General features: G+C 34.0%; 10 protein-coding genes across 10 annotated transcripts; 6 read left to right on the top strand and 4 right to left on the bottom strand.

Annotated features, from left to right (window-relative positions):
* Nucleotides 1-7: 7 nt before the first annotated feature.
* Nucleotides 8-2,017, bottom strand: NAEGRDRAFT_46159 (uncharacterized protein; the record flags this gene model as incomplete). Its single annotated transcript, XM_002681589.1, has 1 exon — nucleotides 8-2,017. The coding sequence occupies one exon, from the start codon at nucleotides 2,015-2,017 to the stop codon at nucleotides 8-10; it is 2,010 nt and encodes a 669-aa protein (XP_002681635.1).
* A 619-nt stretch (nucleotides 2,018-2,636) lies between these two features.
* NAEGRDRAFT_46158 (uncharacterized protein) lies at nucleotides 2,637-3,602 on the top strand (the record flags this gene model as incomplete). Its single annotated transcript, XM_002681750.1, has 1 exon — nucleotides 2,637-3,602. The coding sequence occupies one exon, from the start codon at nucleotides 2,637-2,639 to the stop codon at nucleotides 3,600-3,602; it is 966 nt and encodes a 321-aa protein (XP_002681796.1).
* A 1,850-nt stretch (nucleotides 3,603-5,452) lies between these two features.
* Nucleotides 5,453-6,940, bottom strand: NAEGRDRAFT_46157 (uncharacterized protein; the record flags this gene model as incomplete). Its single annotated transcript, XM_002681588.1, has 1 exon — nucleotides 5,453-6,940. One exon carries the CDS (start codon nucleotides 6,938-6,940, stop codon nucleotides 5,453-5,455), a length of 1,488 nt encoding a protein of 495 aa, XP_002681634.1.
* Nucleotides 6,941-7,274: 334 nt separating this feature from the next.
* Nucleotides 7,275-8,015, top strand: NAEGRDRAFT_62985 (homeodomain-containing protein; the record flags this gene model as incomplete). Its single annotated transcript, XM_002681749.1, has 1 exon — nucleotides 7,275-8,015. One exon carries the CDS (start codon nucleotides 7,275-7,277, stop codon nucleotides 8,013-8,015), a length of 741 nt encoding a protein of 246 aa, XP_002681795.1.
* Nucleotides 8,016-8,546: 531 nt separating this feature from the next.
* On the top strand, nucleotides 8,547-11,708 carry NAEGRDRAFT_62984 (uncharacterized protein; the record flags this gene model as incomplete). Its single annotated transcript, XM_002681748.1, has 3 exons — nucleotides 8,547-8,603; nucleotides 8,649-9,558; nucleotides 9,607-11,708. 3 exons carry the CDS (start codon nucleotides 8,547-8,549, stop codon nucleotides 11,706-11,708), a joined length of 3,069 nt encoding a protein of 1,022 aa, XP_002681794.1.
* A 294-nt stretch (nucleotides 11,709-12,002) lies between these two features.
* Nucleotides 12,003-12,209, top strand: NAEGRDRAFT_5715 (uncharacterized protein; the record flags this gene model as incomplete). Its single annotated transcript, XM_002681747.1, has 1 exon — nucleotides 12,003-12,209. A coding segment is annotated over one exon (207 nt), but the record flags the coding sequence as incomplete, so codon positions are not given.
* A 537-nt stretch (nucleotides 12,210-12,746) lies between these two features.
* NAEGRDRAFT_62982 (uncharacterized protein) lies at nucleotides 12,747-13,751 on the top strand (the record flags this gene model as incomplete). The annotated part of the gene is made up of 1 exon (XM_002681746.1): nucleotides 12,747-13,751. The coding sequence occupies one exon, from the start codon at nucleotides 12,747-12,749 to the stop codon at nucleotides 13,749-13,751; it is 1,005 nt and encodes a 334-aa protein (XP_002681792.1).
* Nucleotides 13,752-13,959: 208 nt separating this feature from the next.
* On the bottom strand, nucleotides 13,960-15,045 carry NAEGRDRAFT_62981 (leucine-rich repeat, typical subtype-like protein; the record flags this gene model as incomplete). Its single annotated transcript, XM_002681587.1, has 1 exon — nucleotides 13,960-15,045. The coding sequence occupies one exon, from the start codon at nucleotides 15,043-15,045 to the stop codon at nucleotides 13,960-13,962; it is 1,086 nt and encodes a 361-aa protein (XP_002681633.1).
* A 270-nt stretch (nucleotides 15,046-15,315) lies between these two features.
* On the top strand, nucleotides 15,316-16,683 carry NAEGRDRAFT_46154 (uncharacterized protein; the record flags this gene model as incomplete). Its single annotated transcript, XM_002681745.1, has 1 exon — nucleotides 15,316-16,683. The coding sequence occupies one exon, from the start codon at nucleotides 15,316-15,318 to the stop codon at nucleotides 16,681-16,683; it is 1,368 nt and encodes a 455-aa protein (XP_002681791.1).
* Nucleotides 16,684-16,995: 312 nt separating this feature from the next.
* On the bottom strand, nucleotides 16,996-18,617 carry NAEGRDRAFT_46153 (uncharacterized protein; the record flags this gene model as incomplete). Its single annotated transcript, XM_002681586.1, has 2 exons — nucleotides 16,996-17,041; nucleotides 17,146-18,617. The coding sequence occupies 2 exons, from the start codon at nucleotides 18,615-18,617 to the stop codon at nucleotides 16,996-16,998; spliced, it is 1,518 nt and encodes a 505-aa protein (XP_002681632.1).
* Nucleotides 18,618-18,684: the final 67 nt, after the last annotated feature.

The following is an 18,684-nucleotide window of genomic DNA, read 5'->3' as shown; positions in this document are numbered from 1 at the left end:
AAGGTAGTTATTTATTCTTTTTATACCTATTTTCTAATTCCTTGACAAGTTCTTCTGTGGAGAGATCTGTGAGTCCAGAACTTTCTCTCTTCACCTTGACCCATTCCTTAAAGGATCTGTTGACCTTACTCTTGTCGTTAAAGTCATGCTCCAATTTTTGAATACCACCATTTTCAACAATATATTGAGAGAGGGAATTGAAAATAAACTCAGAATCTCCTTGCATATTTTCCATTAAATTTCCTAATTGTGGATATTGTTCAATCAATTCTTGGAATTCTCCGATATTAACACCAAAATCTTCCTTGAATGACCTTTCAAGTTCATCTTGGGATGGCATGAACATGTTTTTAGATGGTGGAAGTGGTTCTTTAACAGTGCCACTCTTTCTTTCTAGTTCTGCAAATTTATGCTTGTTTTGTTTCACTAACTTTTGCAATTCAAGCAATTCAGTTTCACTAAACTCTTCAATATCATCCTTCTTTGGATTCACTCGCTTCATAAGTCTGCTCAAAAGAATTTCCTCAGTTGATGCCTCGTCTCTATATGATCTATTGGACTGTTCTGCTTCCATATCTTTAAAGTATTGGTCAAGCATTTCAATTTCAAGTTGGTTAAGACCTTCCTTATCATAGTCTACTATTGGTTCTTCCTTTTCAACATCTTCAGTATTCAAATCCTTTTCTTGAATAGCTTCCAATGACTTGTCTTCATCTATCACAGATCGTGTCCTCTCAATACGTTTAGTTGTTGGATTATATTGGAATTTGTATACTACTTCTCCTTTGGCGTGTAACTTTCTATTCAATTCACTCAAATGATCGAAGAATTTGTCATTATTTTTCTCTCTCTTCAGTTTTTGATTATCAGATGCTTCTGTAATATCTAGAGCCTTAGTCAAAACAGAAGCTGGTGTTGGCATTTGGTCTACCGTTATTTGGTCAACAACCTTATCAAACTTGTCATAGTGCTTCAAGAGCTGTTGCTTAACAAGTGGATCATCTAAATAATGCTGTACAGAGTTTTGGTTCGAATAGGCCTCAATGAAAAAGTCAGCAATTTCCTCATCCTCCTCCTCCTTTGTTCGTGGAACATCCAATCCTCTTATGTATACCTCGTTTCTAAAATAGTAATATGCAGAGTAAGCATCTTCTGGAACTCTGATTCTTTCATAATCATCTGGTGTACTATATTCCACTGGTGTTTGTTGTTTCTCTTGTGGTTGTGTTGTAGATTGTGTTTTTGGAGCTTGATAGTACATGTTTCTCTCTGATTGTACGTGGTCAATTTTACCATCACTCTTTCTAATCATTTCCTTTTTCCTTTGCTTTACAGAAGAAGGTGAACTATCTTCCTCTTCATTAGACTCTGTAAATTGTACAGTCTCTCTGATATCTTTAAGTGTTGGTGGTTGTGATTTAAAGTGAGAAAAGTCAGGTCTTTGATGTAAATCTTCCTTTTCACCTAGTGGAATGTGACTTGGCAATGTGTTAAAATGTGGAATTGGTTTACCATGAATGAGGTACTGTTCTGCTTCATCCAAAAGTTCAGAAAAACTAAAACTTTTCATTGAGGAAGGTAAATCAGTTTGTAAGAAAGCTTCATCGGCCTTTCTCTGTAAAACTCGTTCTTCCTTTTCTAAATTCTTCATCCACTTATCAAATTCATTTTCATCCTCAAATTCAATACCTCTATTTTGAAATTCATCACGTTCATCCTCAGTCATCATTTCCGGATCAATGTATGTTTTTGTAAAGAATCGACCATCTTTTGTCTTTTTAAAACCATCCTCCTTGAGTTTTTCTTGTTTGGCAAAATCCAAAATCTTTAACAGTGGATCATTGTCAATACTTGAACTCTTTCTTGTATTTGTACTTGTTGAAAACTGATTCTTAATTATACTATTATTGCAATTACAATTAGCAGCTGTAATATATTTGGAATTGAGTTGAAAAATCTTCCCCGATGATGAAACTCCTCTCACCGATGAAACTCTTTTTAATAATAATTTTTTCATTCTTTTTTTTTGTTAGTAGTAAAATAATATTCCCTTCCGACGATTAATAGTTGTTGTTATTCTTGTTGTTATGATGATGGTAAGAAGCGAAAAAGGGTTAAATTCCGCAAGCCTTTTTTTCAAAATTTTTTTTGATTGAATTTTATCAATTTTAACAGTTTTTAAGTATTCAACAAAACTTTGCTCTTTTTTCATCATCCATTTGCAAATTACCAGCACACGGTTATGGTGGTTGGATGATTGCAAGTAATTATTGATTGGAATTATTTATTTTTGAATAATTATTAAGATTTAAGAGAGAAGTTTTGTTAATCCAATTCAAGAGTACTACAGTTTTCCATTGTTTTATATTGATGGCTGGTGTCCAAACAATTCACAAAACTGTCATGACAAATATTCTTAAAATGATATTCGTGTCTAGTCAAACATCTCAATGGAGATAAGGAAAATTATGCAACCCATTATTATTCCAGAACCTAATTTTTACAATTTGTCGCCAACAATGAGGTGCGAATTAATGTCCTATCTTTCAGGGTATTATATCATCAACACCATTTGATGCTGAACTATAAATGCATGTCTCTCTCTTCAGTCTAACAAATATAACAAACATTAAAAAATGATTGAACTCCTCAAGGCAGTTATTGCCTACTTATTAACAGCTCTTCAAGTATTGATTCATATTGGAAAGAAAGTATTGGCACCATTCCAAAAGTTGAAACAAGATATTGATCCATCTGGAAGGGTTGTATTATTGACTGGTGCAGCTGGTGGATTTGGATCCAATTTAGTTAGAGAATTGCTCGACAAGGGTGCTAATGTAATTGCTGTTGACGTCAAGATGGAATTCTTGGAAAAGTCTTTGGGTAAATTGAAATGTGAAAAGTTGGAATTTCTCCAGGTTGACATTGCTTCTAATGAACAAGTTGTGCAAGCAGCTGAGCAAGTTAAGGAGCTATTGAAAAAGTGGAATAAGGATCGGTTATTTGCATTGGTTAATAATGCTGGTATTGGAAATAGTCCAAATTGTGTCAAGAGAGGTGGAGTTGTTGAATTTGATGAAGACGAAATGCAACAAGTTTTCAATGTTAACACCTTGGGTCATATTCGTATGGTTCGTGAATTGTATCCACTCATGGAAAATAAGAACACTCAACTCGATTCCAATGCTTCCATCATTTTAAATGTTGCCTCAATCTCTGGCAGAGATGCCCTTCCATTCCTCTCTGTGTATCCATCTACAAAGCATGCCATTGTTGGTTATTCTCATTCTCTCCGTAGAGAAATGGAATTGTTAAAAGCCTCTGGAAATGACAATTCATTTGTGAGAGTTTGTTGTGTTGAGCCAGGTTTCAGTAAGACACAAATTGTTGCCTCCAAACCATTCAATGAGGAATCAATCTTTTATAAGGCCTATCTACTCACCAAGCCACTCTATTTCAAGGTTGTTTCTAGTGCCATTACTCCAGATCATGTTGCCCTGGAAATGTACAGACAAATATTCTCATCCAATAGTTATGATAGTGTCATTGTTGATAAGTGGTACATGATTGTTTTTTGGAGATTGTTCAATTATGTGTTCTAAATTCTCTCTTCTCCCACTGATCCTTAGATTTTTAATGCAAGGATACAGTCGTGTAAATAAAGATATTAATTTAATAATACTGTTATTGAAATGGAGGTCCTAATAAGTCTCCGTTTCTCTTGTGGATATGTGGATTTTGACTTCAATGGGTCGACATGGCCTTGCTGTTTGGTAAATTCTACAATGGATAACTTGCAATAATTAATCATCAATCTTGATTCTCAGAGAGAGTATGTTTGTGTTTGTTTTTATTCTAAGTTAATAACCAAACCACCCAATTTAAGCTGTCAATAAGAGACGCAATTTAAAGCAAGTTTGGTTTCGCACACCAAAATAAATTAAGGCAGTTTCACTAGATACCTTCAATAATTGGACAAGTTCATGAATCTGAAATGTATTCAATACAATAATTTGTCCATGTCTCTTTTAATCATCTCCAAATAGCATTTCTGATTATATATTGCTGCATAAGACAAACATTTTGTAATGAATTAGAAAATGAAAAAAAATGAGAAGGCAAAATTGTTGGTGGATTATTTGCAGATTCATTCATTTCGGAGGAGAGAACAAGTTAGAAAAATTATTAAAAATATCAGTGTGTTGCTGGTACCTTTTGGTACTTGTCGTGGAATTGAATATATGTGTTTGCATCTGTCTAGGGGAAAATATTTGGAAAATGTAAAGGAAAGCGAGAGAGTGTTCATTTCGGAATTTGTGGATAGCTTTGCAAGAGTGGAAAATGTTGAACAATACCTCTCTGAAGGAGAAGATTTGGAAGAAATGGACGAGAAATTGTATAAATTTATAAATAATTCGAGAATGTTGAATCTTGCTGAAGTGCGATTGGATTTACTGGATTTTTATTTGGATAAGAGGTTAGATTTATTGTGGAGATCATTGAAAAAGTTCAATCATCAAAAGAAGAGAAGAGGTATAATTTTCTACTTGTCACAAATTAAAAATTTATTGAAACAATCTAGCTTTTTGATGAAATTGATTGAAAAGAAATTGGAAATAGTCTTTGGCATTGAGAATTTTAATATATTTGAGAGGGTGACCAATTTAGTTGAGCATTTAAACTCTGGATTTGTGAATCAGGGTTTGAGTGAAATTTACAAATCAGATTGGTTAAATGTTGATTATAATATGACATTCAAGCTCTCCTTCATTCAATATGAGAGCTATCGAGAAGCAATTCATGATTTTTTCAAGAATATCATTTGGAGTGAACAAGTGAGCTTGCATTCTTTTCAAAAATTCATATTTGAAAGACAAGTAGATTCTCCATTGAAAACTTTCTTCTTGTTGCATACTATTTCTGTGGGTGAGGAAAATCCAAATCACTTATTCGATCCATTAGTGGAAAGTATTGAAACAAAAGGTTTTAAACAAGAAGAAATAAGAAGAATCCTATCAACTGAACCTGTAGAATTTTATGAACAAGAATCCATTCAGGAATATTTCAGAAAGCTATTTAAAGAGTCGACATTACCTGCAAGGAGTGATTCAAATACAAAACAACCCTTTACAAATCTCTTCTCACTGAACAATAACCAAGAAGAGGAAAAGATATTCTCTTCAGACCTAATCAAAACATGTATTGAGGAATGCCTCACCCAGCACCAATTAATTGAATTACTAGATACGATTTATCCATTTACAGATCAAAACTATCACATGTACTATAAGCCTGAAATTGAAAATCACTTGAGAGATGAGATTTTAATTGAACCATTATTGAGAAAGCAGATTTTCAAGGAAGAAGTCGAATACATTTCCAAGTATTGTTCAGATTTGTGTGAAATGTGTCAAACAATATGCACTCAATTTGAAAATTTACTATCAACACTCTAAAGTTTCAAGAACTTTTCAACTTCCTTTTTCAAGCTAGGGTTTTCTGATCCCTTGGCATGAGCAAATTCAACAAAATCGAATTTTAAGGTTGTATGTTGTCCTAAACATCTCAAATATTCCTCTTTACATTGCTCCACACCAAATACACTACTTGGAGTCAAAACACCTGGATTAGACCTGGCAGCATTTGAATTATTCAGCAAGAAGAGAGCACTATCTAAGCAATAAACTGCTGTTTCTGTATATCCTGGATCATTATTATTGTACATTCTGGTCTTACATTTGAACAGGACTGGATCGGTGGAGTTTGCTGGTGTTACCTTACCAAAAGTTTCAAAAACAAATTCAAAACTACTCTCATCTCTTTCCTTTTGGGTTGGATTTGGCTTTAAAGAGTACAAGAATCTTAAAAACCTAGCTCCAAATGAAAGTCTTGTACAAATGAACATGATCATGAAGAAGATGATCATTAAGAATAAATAGTAGCGGTTGGAAAGTTGTAAGTAATTGTTATACTCGAAAGTATTTTCAGTATTTTCAGAAAGGGATGTATCATAGCCAATCAAGTGATTCGATCTTCTAACAATGAGTGGATCTGAAGTTGAAAATGGTACAATATAGTTTTGCAATCCTGCATGATATTGGGTTCCTCTCTTACTATATGATCCCTTCTTGTCACTTGTCTTTTGTACAATTTTTTCACTTGTTTTCTTTCCACTGAAAACACTATAATTTTCCAATGATGTAACAAGAGTATTAAAAGTTCCATAGCTCACAAAACCTGGCAAGTTGAGTGACAAATACCCATTTGTCACAATTGTTGTCTTGTCAGTTTGTGAAATTCCCAATTCTTCCAATTTGTTCTTTACATGAAACAAGGAGATGTTTGTTCCCAAATCAGCAGGAATACTATCAAAACCACAACAGTGAATAATCTTGACATTGTTTTCACGTGCCTTGTCGTGGAATTTTTGAGCAGATTCAAGTACATATTCTGGTTCACCAGTAATGTCCAAATAATCAGTTCCAGTCTCTACACAACTATCAACAATTTCCAATCCACCACAAGCAATAAACGGTCCAGCAACATTTAGTAAAACCTTTGTATTGCCTGTCAATTCTAATAACTTTGGTCCCTTTTCGACTTTACTAATCACTGCAACGTCAATTATTAAATCTTTTCTTCCCTTGTCTGACATTTTAATATTGTGTGCCATGACAAGTTCATTCAATCTACTCTCATTTCTACCAGCAATACAAAATCTTCTTCCACTCACCATTAAATCCGAATCACTCTCAACAAGAGAACTCAATCTCTGAATCAAGTATCTTGTGATGAGAGTTCCGGTAAAACCTGTTGCTCCGAAAATAGTTACATCATATAATTTTTGATTTTTACTAGAAGTGGTGGTTGTTGTTGGAGGAGAGGAAACAACAATATTTGATGATCCTGAGTAAGGATTTGAAATATTACTGCTGATCATTTTTTTATCTGGTTGATTTTTAATTTAATTATTATTGAATGTGTGATGACATGGAAAATGTTGTGCGGTTATTTTGTGCGATCGGAATGAAATGCTTTTGTGGTTGGTGAAAGTCAAAATATTACAAAGCACCTTAATGTCAAATGTTATTTTTATATATTGTGGCAAGCAGCAGCTTGTTCAAATACTGCCTCCAAAACTTAACTACAAAAAAAAATAGCAGAGTTTTAAGGCAGTTTTGAAAAATATATTCCTTACTCATTTTTTCATCACTGATTTGTAATAGTAAAAATAATAATCATTGTCATCATTCAATCAACAATCAATACAGAAAATGGTTAAACAATCGAGAGGTACATTACCTAAGGAGGCTGTTGAGCATTTGAAGAATTGGCTTTTTTTACACTTTCAACATCCGTATCCTTCGGAAGAGGAGAAGGCTGTCTTGGCAGAGGAAACCTCGCTAACACTTGTTCAGGTGAACAATTGGTTTATCAATGCAAGAAGAAGGCTTTGGAAACCAATTATTGAGAAGCAAACACAGAAGGAAGGTGTTTCGGATTCAACCCCAGCTCTAGAAGTTAAGGTTGAAAGTGGGATGGAAAGAGTTTCATCACCCCTAAAAGAAAAACAAGAGAAGAAACAAATTCCCCCAAAAAACAATAGAAAAGACAGCCATGAATCATTGTTATCCCCTCCCAGTAGAGTTGTCCAAGAACATACTAGAAGGGAAGAGGATGAATCATTGATTTCTCCAGTTTTACAATTAGTGGAACAACCAAAGCTTGCTAATATTGAAACAAAACCTATTGACATGGCAGATATTATGCGATTGTACTCTATGGATACTTCAAGCTTTAAGGAAAAGTTAGAGAGATCGGAGAAGGAATTGGCTCATGTTTTGACTCAATCCAAACTTGTCAATCAAGAATACAGAAAGAAAAAGCTATTTGAAAGATGGAACAACAGAGATTGTAATCCTCTCTCAATAGAAGGAATGAAAAATACCAATATGAATAGGCAGAGAATTGAAGTTCCAACAGGCATGGATTTTGTTAATGCTATTCTTCTTTAATAAATTAATGCTAACATTTGAAAAGAAACAGTATTAAAATGATGTTTTGGGTTTTTAGTAAAAGGATTTGCATTAGCCTAAAGTCACCAGCTTGGAAGGCTGGTGTGATACCGTTACACTGCTAATGCTTTCATTGTAAATTTTCGGCCTTGTTTTCATTTTACATCTGTGAATAGTCAAGACAACTCTGCAGTACGATGTTGTCAAAAAAATACATTATTTTGTTATCCTGGATTGTTATCTTAAAGGAATTGTTTTCCTTCTTAACAAGATATTGAATGTTAACATTGACCAAAAACCCAACACGGGAACTTTACTATTGAAATTATGGCCTTAAAAATTGAAGCATGTTCCCTTCCTCTCGTTTTATTGTAATTAACCAATATGGACAACCAAGATGGTAATACCTCCCGATTAAATTAATTACCACGTACTTTGAAAAAATCATGGGCGTTGAAGAAAAATTTTGAAAAAAAAAATTTATTGTCTTGTTACCTGTATCGTTATTAGTAATAGTACCTACATACAACAATGATTCACGAATCGTCGGAGGTATCGACCACAATCGATAACCAAAATGCTCTATATGTGGAAGCATGACAATCAACTGATATCGTCATTGCTCAAAGCAAGACGAATGTTAAAGTCTCAAAAAAGACTTCTCGTAAAGCTGTTGATATTAAAGAACATTTACTTACTATTGATTCCATAGTTGAGTCCTTAGACACGAATTTTGATGTTCACCATCCTGAAAACTCTCAAGGCTTGTCCTCTAAAATTGTTTCCGAACGATTGTTGACTGATGGTAAGAATATTCTGGCTCCTCCGAAGAGAACTTTATTCATAGTTAAAGTTATCAAGGAACTTCTTTCTCCATTCTCTTTGGTATTGATTATTGCTGGTTTTTTGAGTATTCTTGACGTCATCATCGAAAGAACACCTGAATCCATTCCAAATATTTTCCTTGGATTGATATTGTTTGTGGTTGTTTTATTCAATGCTATTGTAACATTAGTTCAAGAAAGAAAGGGAGAGAAAATTATTGAGAGTTTTCAACAGTTACAAAAGAATTCGTGTTGGGTTATTAGAGATGGTATTTTACAAAAGATTGATGCTGAAGATTTGGTCCTTGGTGATGTTGTTAAAATTTCAACAGGTGATTTGATCCCAGCAGATTTAAGATGTGTCAGTAGTTCTGGTATGAAGGTAGACAATAGTACTTTGACTGGAGAATCAGATCCTCAAACTAGAACCATTGAAAATACTGCTCCTAACCCATTGGAAGCATCTAATTTACTATTTTTTGGATCTACTGTTGTCGAAGGATTTGGTTTTGGAATTGTAATTAGAACAGCAAACAAGACAGTTATGGGAAAAATTGCTCACTTGGCAGGTGGTCAAAAGGAAAGAAAAACACCTATCAGAAGAGAAATTGACAAATTTGTTTTCATATTGGGAACCATTGCTATTGTTTGTTGCATTATTTTCTTTTGTGTATGTATGAGCTTTGGTTTCACATGGTTTCAGAGCTTTATTTTTTGCAGTAAGTTATCAAATTTCATCATACAATACTAAGTACTGTCATCTTTAGTTGGTGTAATTACTGGTTGCATCCCTGCAGGTTTAATTGCTACTGTGACCACATGTCTTTCAATCTCTGCACAACGTTTGAAAGAGGTTAACATTGTTGTCAAGAAACTGGATCATGTGGAAACATTGGGTTCTGTTTCAGTCATTTGTTCTGACAAGACTGGAACACTCACACAAAATAAGATGACCGTTGTTGAAGCATGGATTGATTCTTCAGTTATCACCATTCCATACAATATGGATAACTCCACAAGCGCGACTTCAACCAATGGTGCTTCTAGTAATGCTCCTCAAAATTTATCTACTGAAGAGTTGTTGCAAAGAGCTTGCAGCTTGTGTAGTACAGCCACATTCCTTGAAAATGAAGCAAATTTAAACACTCCAATCATGAAAAGAGAATGTCTTGGAGATGCCTCAGAAATTGCTCTCATTAAGTATGTAGAATCCAGAGGAAAGGCCAGTCTTAAAAGCATTAGAAAAGATCATGAAGAACTCTATTGTATTCCTTTTAGTTCAAAGAATAAGTGGATGCTTACTATCAACGAGATTCCTAATCAACCTAACGATGACGCTCTATTGTTAATGAAGGGAGCCCCTGAAAGAATTGCTTCTCTTTGTTCCAAAATTTTAATATCTGGTGTTGAATATGATATGGATGAGAACTGGAGAAACAACTTTCAAGATTCTTATGACTTTTTTGCATCAAAAGGTTGTAGAGTTTTGGCATTTGCCCAAACTAGCATTTCAAAGTCACAAATTCCATCTGGAGATATTGATAATATCAGAGATTTTGCCAAAAATTTGACATTTTTGGGAATGGTAGCATTGACTGATCCTCCAAAGGTAGGAGTAACTGAAGCTGTTGCCAAGTGTAAAACTGGAGGTATTCAAGTAGTCATGGTCACTGGAGATCACCCTCTCACTGCAAAAGCCATTGCCAAACAAGTGGGTATCATAGAACAAAAAGCGCTCATACTGGACGAAATGGATGAACAGAATTATGGCTCTCAACCTGAAGCTATGGTTATCCATGGAGAACAAATAGATCAATTGACTAATGAAGATTGGAAAGGAATTATGAAAATTAAGCAGTTGGTATTTGCTAGAACTTCTCCACAACAAAAGTTGTTTATTGTTTCCAAATTCCAAGAATATGGTCATATTGTGGCCGTAACAGGAGATGGAACAAACGATTCTCCAGCTCTCAAAAAGGCTGACATTGGTGTTGCAATGAACTTGAGTGGTTCTGCTGTCTCTAAAGAAGCTGCTGCCCTTATCTTGTTGGATGATAACTTTGCATCAATTGTAAACGGAATTCAAGAAGGTAGATTGATTTTTGACAATTTAAAGAAGAGTCTTGTTTACACAGTAAGCCATAACTTGCCTGAAATGTCTTCATTTATTGCTTTCATGTTCTTTGGTATTCCTGTACCAATGACAGGTTTGCAAATGATTTGTCTCGATTTGGGTACTGAAGTAGCATCTTCTATTTGTCTCGCCTATGAAAAAGCAGAAAATGATTTAATGAGTATTCCACCAAGAAACAAATTGCAGTCACTAATTGGAATTCCTGAACTCATGTTCTGTTATCTCGTTTCTGGTTTAATTGAATCACTTGGTGGCATATTTTGTTTTATATTCACATTTGCATTTTATGGAGTTCCCCCAAGGTATTTGTGGGCTGCTAGACAAGGCAATTATTTCCAAAACACTTCATCAACACCATTGTTTATTGTAGAAACTGGAATTACTCTAAGTGGAGTGGATCAAAGCAACATTTTGGTTACTGCTCAAACAAGTTACTTTTTATGTATTGTTTTGTGTCAAATTGTCAACATGTACTCCTGCAGAACTAGAAGAGAATTTGTATTTACTTTCCCATTATTCTCCAATTTGTACATCTATCTTGGCGCTGTGGTTGCTATTGCTCTTTCTGCCTTTTTGATTTATGTTCCGTTCATTAATGATGCTATTTTCGGCTTTAGACCTGTAACAGTTGATTCATGGTTGTATCCTCTTCCGTGGATGTTTATGGTACTCTTTGTCAATGAAATGAGAAAATTGTTGGTCAAGTACTTGAAAATCAAAAATTTGTACTGGTAAATCTAATAAATCTAGCTCAAATTAAAAGAAATCAATCTACACAAACCTTATCAAAAATGTTTCCTCAAATAATCAATATTGAAAATAAATTTTAAATTTTTTTATTTCTTTAAAAAAATGAAGAAATTTTGTTCCTCGTCACTTCTCTCCGTGTTTAATAAACCACGTTTGAATAGCACGGGTTTATTATTCTCCCAACTCTCAGTCAATACATCATCATTAACATCATCTACCACATCATCAACTTCACAATTTTTGATTAATTCTATTTCTCAACAACAAACACAACTTCGTTTCGCTTCCAAGAAGAGTGGTGGTTCTACAAGTAAAACCAAAGACTCTCACTCCAAGAGATTAGGTTTAAAGAGAAGACAAGGAGAAAGAGTTAAAGCTGGAGAAATTCTTATTAGACAAAGAGGAAATACATATTGGCCAGGATACAATGTTCTTCAAGGAAAGGATTACACTCTTCATGCTTTGAGAGATGGTTGGGTTCAATTTGTTCATGATGAAGTATATGATAGAAAATATATTGTTGTTGCTCCACGTCTTGCTGATATTTCCAAACAAACAGAACTTCAATTCCACTTTGAAGGAGAGGAACCATTCGTGAAGGATCCAATTGTTCGTTTGAAGCACGGAAGAAATGTTGCAAATGCTCAAATGAGTAGAATAGATAGACAAAAGAAGAGAGAACAACAAGCTATGGAAAAGGATATTTTACCAGTCAAGAGAATTCCAGGCACACAAGTACACAAAGTACCAAAGATTATCAATCATCAAGTCAAGTATGTTGAAGATAGTGCCAACTTTAAGTGCAAGAGCAACCTCAAGACACATCGTACATTACCAATTTCACAACCATCTAGAGAAAATTGTATTTAATTGATTTTTAATAACTTGATAATAAAAAGGATTTGTTCAAACAAGTAGCCTTCATCATTTCTCCAATGCAACACACTCCTTTTCTCATTCACACAGGCTTGCTTTTAAACAACAAGGCTTTGTTTTATTCCCGCCACAAAATTTAACAAAAAAATGTCTTCACAACAACTCATTACAGAGGAAGGCTTTGACTTGCACGATCCACCAACAGATGGCATTTCTAGCCTAAATTTTTCAACCTTGAATCATGATTTGCTACTGGTTACAAGTTGGGATAAATCCGTTAGAATTTACAATGTCAAATCCAACTCTTTAGTTACCAAGTATGAACATCAGACAAGTGTATTGTGTGGATGTTTTTCTAATGGTGAGGAGTGTACATTTAGTGCTGGTTTGGACGGAAAATTGGTCAAATACAATATGAAGAGTGGAGAACAAAGTGTGATTGGAACATTTCCTGATTTTCACAAGAGTGCTATCAAGTGTATTTCAACAATTCCTGGAACACCAGAGAAAATCATAACTGGAAGTTGGGATGGAACAATCAAGCTCTGGGATACTCAACAGAATACATGCATACAGACCTTGGACCTGACCAAAAAGGTCTACAGCATGGATGTCACTCCTGATGGATCTAAATTGGTGGTAGCATCCCAAGACTTGCTCATATTCATTGTGCATATTCAAAAAGATTCCAATCAACCTCTCTCCTTACATATTAGAAAGCAAAGTGGATTGAAGTATCAAACCAGAGTTGTCAAGTGTTTTGGTGACAATAATTCTTATGCTATCGGATCTATTGAAGGAAGAGTAGCAGTAGAATACTTTAACAATTCAAATTCGAATTATGCTTTCAAATGTCACAGAAGTCAAACAGGACAACAAGCTGTAGAAACACTCTATCCAGTCAATACTATTGATTTCAATCCAAGACATCCAAATATATTTGTAACAGGTGGTTGTGATGGTGTATTAATGTTCTGGGATAAGGATAAGAAGAGGAGGGTTTCTCGTTCAGCACCCTATAGTACAAGCATTGCTGTATTGACTTTTAGTACTAGTGGTGAATATCTTGCATGTGCCGTTTCCTATACTTGGGAAATGGGAAACAAATCTCATCCATCTGATAGAATTATTGTAAAGAAGGTTTACTCATAAGTTTTCAATTATATCTCTGAAAGTGTAAAATCAAAATAGTTTTGAAAGGTATGCCTTGATATTTATGGAGATGTACTAGTAGACTGAGGATTCATGTTGTACAAGTCTTCATAGTGTGCTTTATTACAGCAAGTTGAATGGATTAAAATTCACAAAGAAAATATTGTGATGAATAATTCTGATTCAGTAAATAATTGGAATTTTATAATCATCTAGAAACAATTTTTAGGTTTGGAATAGATTTGAGTAATACCTTATCTTTCTCTGCCATAGGAATTAATTGTAAATTTTTGAGTTGTTTCATAAAAGGACTTTCAACTATCATCTCGACAGCTAGTTTTGTATAATTATTGTAAAGACTGTAAACCTTAAACCATCCACGATAACCATCATTATTACCCAAATAGAGAGAACTCAAATTGCTCATATCTGGCGAATTTACCAACGTTCTAATCCCTTCATCTGTAATTGAATTACCACTCAAATTCAAAAGAGTTAGTTTTTTGAGGATTGAATTGTGAGAGGTTAGAATTTCCATTCCTTCATCACCTAATGAATTTCCTTTAAGATTGAGAGAGGTTAATTTGTTCATATGGATACTATTACATAGGTAGGATAATCCTTCCTTTCCAATTCTATTTCTTTCTAATTTTAAGAATGTTAGATTGGAAAGTATTGGACTTTGACTAAGAATTTTGACACCTTCCACTTTCAAATTATTACATTTAAGAGAAAGACTATTCAGATTGTTCATATAAGGACTACTAACAAGCTCTCTTGCAAAAACTTCAGAAACTTTACAATAGTCCAAATTTAAACTTGTTAAATTTCTCATATTTTCACTCTTTACAATAGAAATTGAACCAATATTTAAAATTCTTGATTCACTAAAATCCAACGCAGTCAAATTGGGGAGATATTTCGCAACTGCAAATGCACCTCTTGGATGACAATTATGCACAGAAAGATACTCAAGTTTTGAATACTTCTTCACAACATTTTTCACATCCTCGGAAACACATCCAGACATTTCCAAACCGATCAAATTATTCAAGAATTCACTCTTGATCATTTTCCTATAAGTTTTTGAATTTGATTCATCCCAACCAACCCAATTCGAGTATTGATGTAAATGGATTCTGATCGGCAGCTGTTTGATGAGTTTCATCCAATCTTTGCACACGAGAGAAAGCTTGCAAATTCTTTCCTTGAATCCAAAAAATTGTAAAATAACACCAATGCAATCTGTTTGATGTCTTAGCTGCAACAATGAGGAAAATCCTTCTTCATTCATTTTCTTTCAATTTTTACTTTTATTTAACTTCTAGCTCTTTAAAAATAACATTTAACATGTCAAAATAGAATTGAATTATTTATACACTCTCAAGAGCCTTTAAAATATATTGTTGCCACTTAGACCAACAATTATTAGAGTGAATTATCCTGTATCAGGAAAATTAAATTTTCATAAATATTACAAAACAACTCAGCTATCCAAAATTTTCGAAAATGTGGATCACAACAAAATTTAAAAAATTTTAATAAAAAAAATAATTCAATCAAAATGAAAACAACTCTCCCAATCAGAAGGCTTTTATCCAATTCCTCATCGCCACAACAACAGTATTTATTCAGCAATGTTGTTGTTAGAAATTTCTCTAGATCGGAAATTACTCTCAATCAACAGGATAATGCTTCTGCTGCTTCCTTTGAAGAAGCAAAACCAATGGTTGCTCAAGCTCGTCCAAAGAAAAAGTACATTAACAAAATTCTTGATAAACCACTTGAAAAGCCACTCCAATTGTGGTTTAAACAAGATAAATGGAATAGTGATGAACAAAAAAGAATTGAATATATTGCAAGATTATTGATGAAATTTCAATATAAAAATTATCAAGATTTCCTTGAAACTAATCCTAAACAAAAATCAGCTTTGGAACAAATTGAAGAAATTACATTGAGAGATGATAAAATCATTCAAAAGTTATTAGAAAATGAAATTAAAGAAAGAAAGCCACAAAATGAAGATGAAGATGTTCCTGTTCTCAAATTTAACAAGGAAGCACTCTCTAAAATTGATCCTGATGAAGTTACACCAATGGCCGCTTTCAAATCTATCAAAAAGAGAAAATTAGCAAATAGAACTATTTTAACATTCCCTCAAAACATTCTTCCAAAATCTGAAACTGAAGCTCAATATGCTCAATTGAGATTGATTGATCTCTTGGAAAAGGAAAAGGGTTGGAAATTAGTTGGATGGAAAATTGGAGCAACTCAACCAAAGGCTTTGGTGAGATTGAACATCAAGCAACCATTCTTGGGACCTATTTTTGAACATCAAGTTTTGAAAAATCCAGAATCTGTTCAAGTTGAAGATGTGACAAACTTTGGACCAATGGTAGAAATTGAATTTGGTTTTGTTTTGGCTAAGGATTTAAAGGCTCGTTCTGAACCATATACAAAGGAAGAATTAATTGATGCATTGGATCATGTTAAAGGTGTTGTAGAAATTATTGGTACAAGAGTTGATAATGTTGAAAATAATGGAGGTGTCTTGACAAGAATTGCTGATTTGGGTGGTCATATTAATTTAATCATTCCAGAAAAGCCATCAACTTTCGATAAGACACAAGTTGCCAAGTTGTCATTTGAAAATGTTGAACTCTTCTTGAATGGTGAATCTGATACAAAGGCCAAGGGAAGTTTCGTTTGCAATGGTCAATATGATCCAAATGAAACTAAAGGTCCATTAGATACTTGTCTGCAATGTATTAACAGAATTACAGGTGAATTTGGTCGTGATGTTTTGGCAGGTCAAATCATTTCTAGTGGTACAATGACTGGAAAGTCAAGAGAATTAGAAAAGGGAGATCTTATCAAGGCCAGCTTTGAAAATCCACTCTTTGATGACATTGTTTTTAAATACAAATAAATATGTCATGTTTATAATTGTGAGGAAATAATTGAGGCACCATACCAATTGAGAATGGAATGAGAGACTGTATCATCCATATTGATTCCAATGTTTTTCAACCAACTCCTTGTCATATCTCGCTCACTCAGTATATCCCTCAAACTTCTAAGGAGCTTCTTTTTGAAACCAGCAATTTCAGCCAAACCTCCACATACCAGAATGTTTTTCAAAATTTTAGATCGTGGATCAATTTCAATTCGTTTCAAACTTTCCACAATACCTTCCATGAGAGGGTCAAATAAAATGTCACAAGCCTCTCTTCTGATGGCGTCAGTAATTGAGATACAATACCTGCCATTCCAATACTGAATAATATCTGAAAATGGAACAAGTGGATTATCTCCTTCACCATCACAATAACAAACTCTTGTGAAAATATCTTCCAATAGCATTGTTTCACAATCCATCAGTTTGCTATACTTGAGCATTTCTCCTTCATCATGCTCATAGAATAACTTATTGAGATCCACATGGTCACAGTGCTGAGGTGTCAGTGATTCTTTTGGATTCATTTTCATCAAATTGTCCTTCAATCGTCGAAGAATATGTTTTGATCCAGTGTCAACAACTACCACACCAGCCTGCACAATACATCCAAACAAGACTGGTACAATTTTACATTCTGAAAATCCACAATCAATAACCAAGCCATTTACATCCATCTCTTCGTTTCCTTTCCTCGAAGTCAAACTTAGGATGGGTGGAGAAAGCAATTTGTTGCTATCATTTGCTGTTTGAAATTTTACCGAGCAAGAGCTAGGTATTAGGGCACAACTTTGAGCATTGATAAATTTAATTCCTTTCAGTTTGGAAAATCGTTTTCTATTGCACATGTCTTCCACTGTTCTCCTCACTAGATTTTCATGTAGTGAATAAACATTCTCCAAAATTACCACATGATCTATGCTATCCAAATGAAGTTTGAGTTCATCGATGAATATCCTCTTTAATAGTTTTCCCAAAAGGTGAGACAGTTTTTCTTCATAATAGGCATCATCTTCAATACTGTTCCCGAATCCAATTCGTGTATACTCATCAAAAATTACATCAGTTTCTATATTACAAGATCCAATATCTTTTTCAAAACTGGAAAAGGCTTGTTTCATGTGGTCTATATTAAAATTATGATTTTTACATTTACACAACATTTCTGAAAGTTCATAAGGTACAGGAAGAACTACTCTTGGGCAATAGTCTCCAGATATTCCACACTTGAAATATTTTCTCCCTATTTCAATAATTACTACAAGCTGCGAGGAGCTCCTACTACTCAGCACAACATTGCTTATATTTTCGGATGATATTTTTGTTTCATTCAATTTAGAGAGAGATAATGATAAAGGATTTCTTGGGGAGGTGAATAATTGAGGAGTTGAGTTCTTCCTTGTAAATGTTTTTGGATCCAATCTGAGAGAGGAAGGAATCTTATTCAAAACTCTTCTATTACTATTTGGTGTCACTTTATAATTACCCTTAGTAGTAAGTGCTGAACTATACAAATTATCTGATGTTGCTGTTTTTGTTGGTGTTGTTTCTGGACTTGATTCATCAGAGAATGAGATTTTTCTCTTGTAGGCAGATGAAGGAATTTCCAATAATCCACTCGATTGTTCTACTCTATTAATGTCCACTTTCGATAGAGTTGAAGGGGTGCCACTATCATCACCCTCCACTGCAATCTCAATTCTTTCGTCTGTTCTTTGATTGTTTTGCTGTTGTGAGAGGCTACTACTTCGGAAACGTGGTGATGAAATTAATACCTTATTCTGATCTGTTATTGATGGTGTAGCCACCTCCTCTTCATCATCCGATGTTGAATTTATGGATGCCACCGATGACTGATTATTGTTTTGACTAGTGGAACGATTTCCTCTCCGAAAGAAGAAGGACATTTTTTTTTATAGTGATTCAAGTTTGCCTTAGATGTATGCAAATATTCATTTCAGAGGTTTTGTATTC

This window comes from Naegleria gruberi (genome assembly GCF_000004985.1).
Source record: "Naegleria gruberi genomic scaffold NAEGRscaffold_5, whole genome shotgun sequence".
Lineage (NCBI taxonomy): Eukaryota > Heterolobosea > Eutetramitea > Acrasida > Naegleriidae > Naegleria > Naegleria gruberi.
Note: the sequence above shows the minus strand (reverse complement) of the source record. Positions and strands in the feature narration are given on the sequence as shown.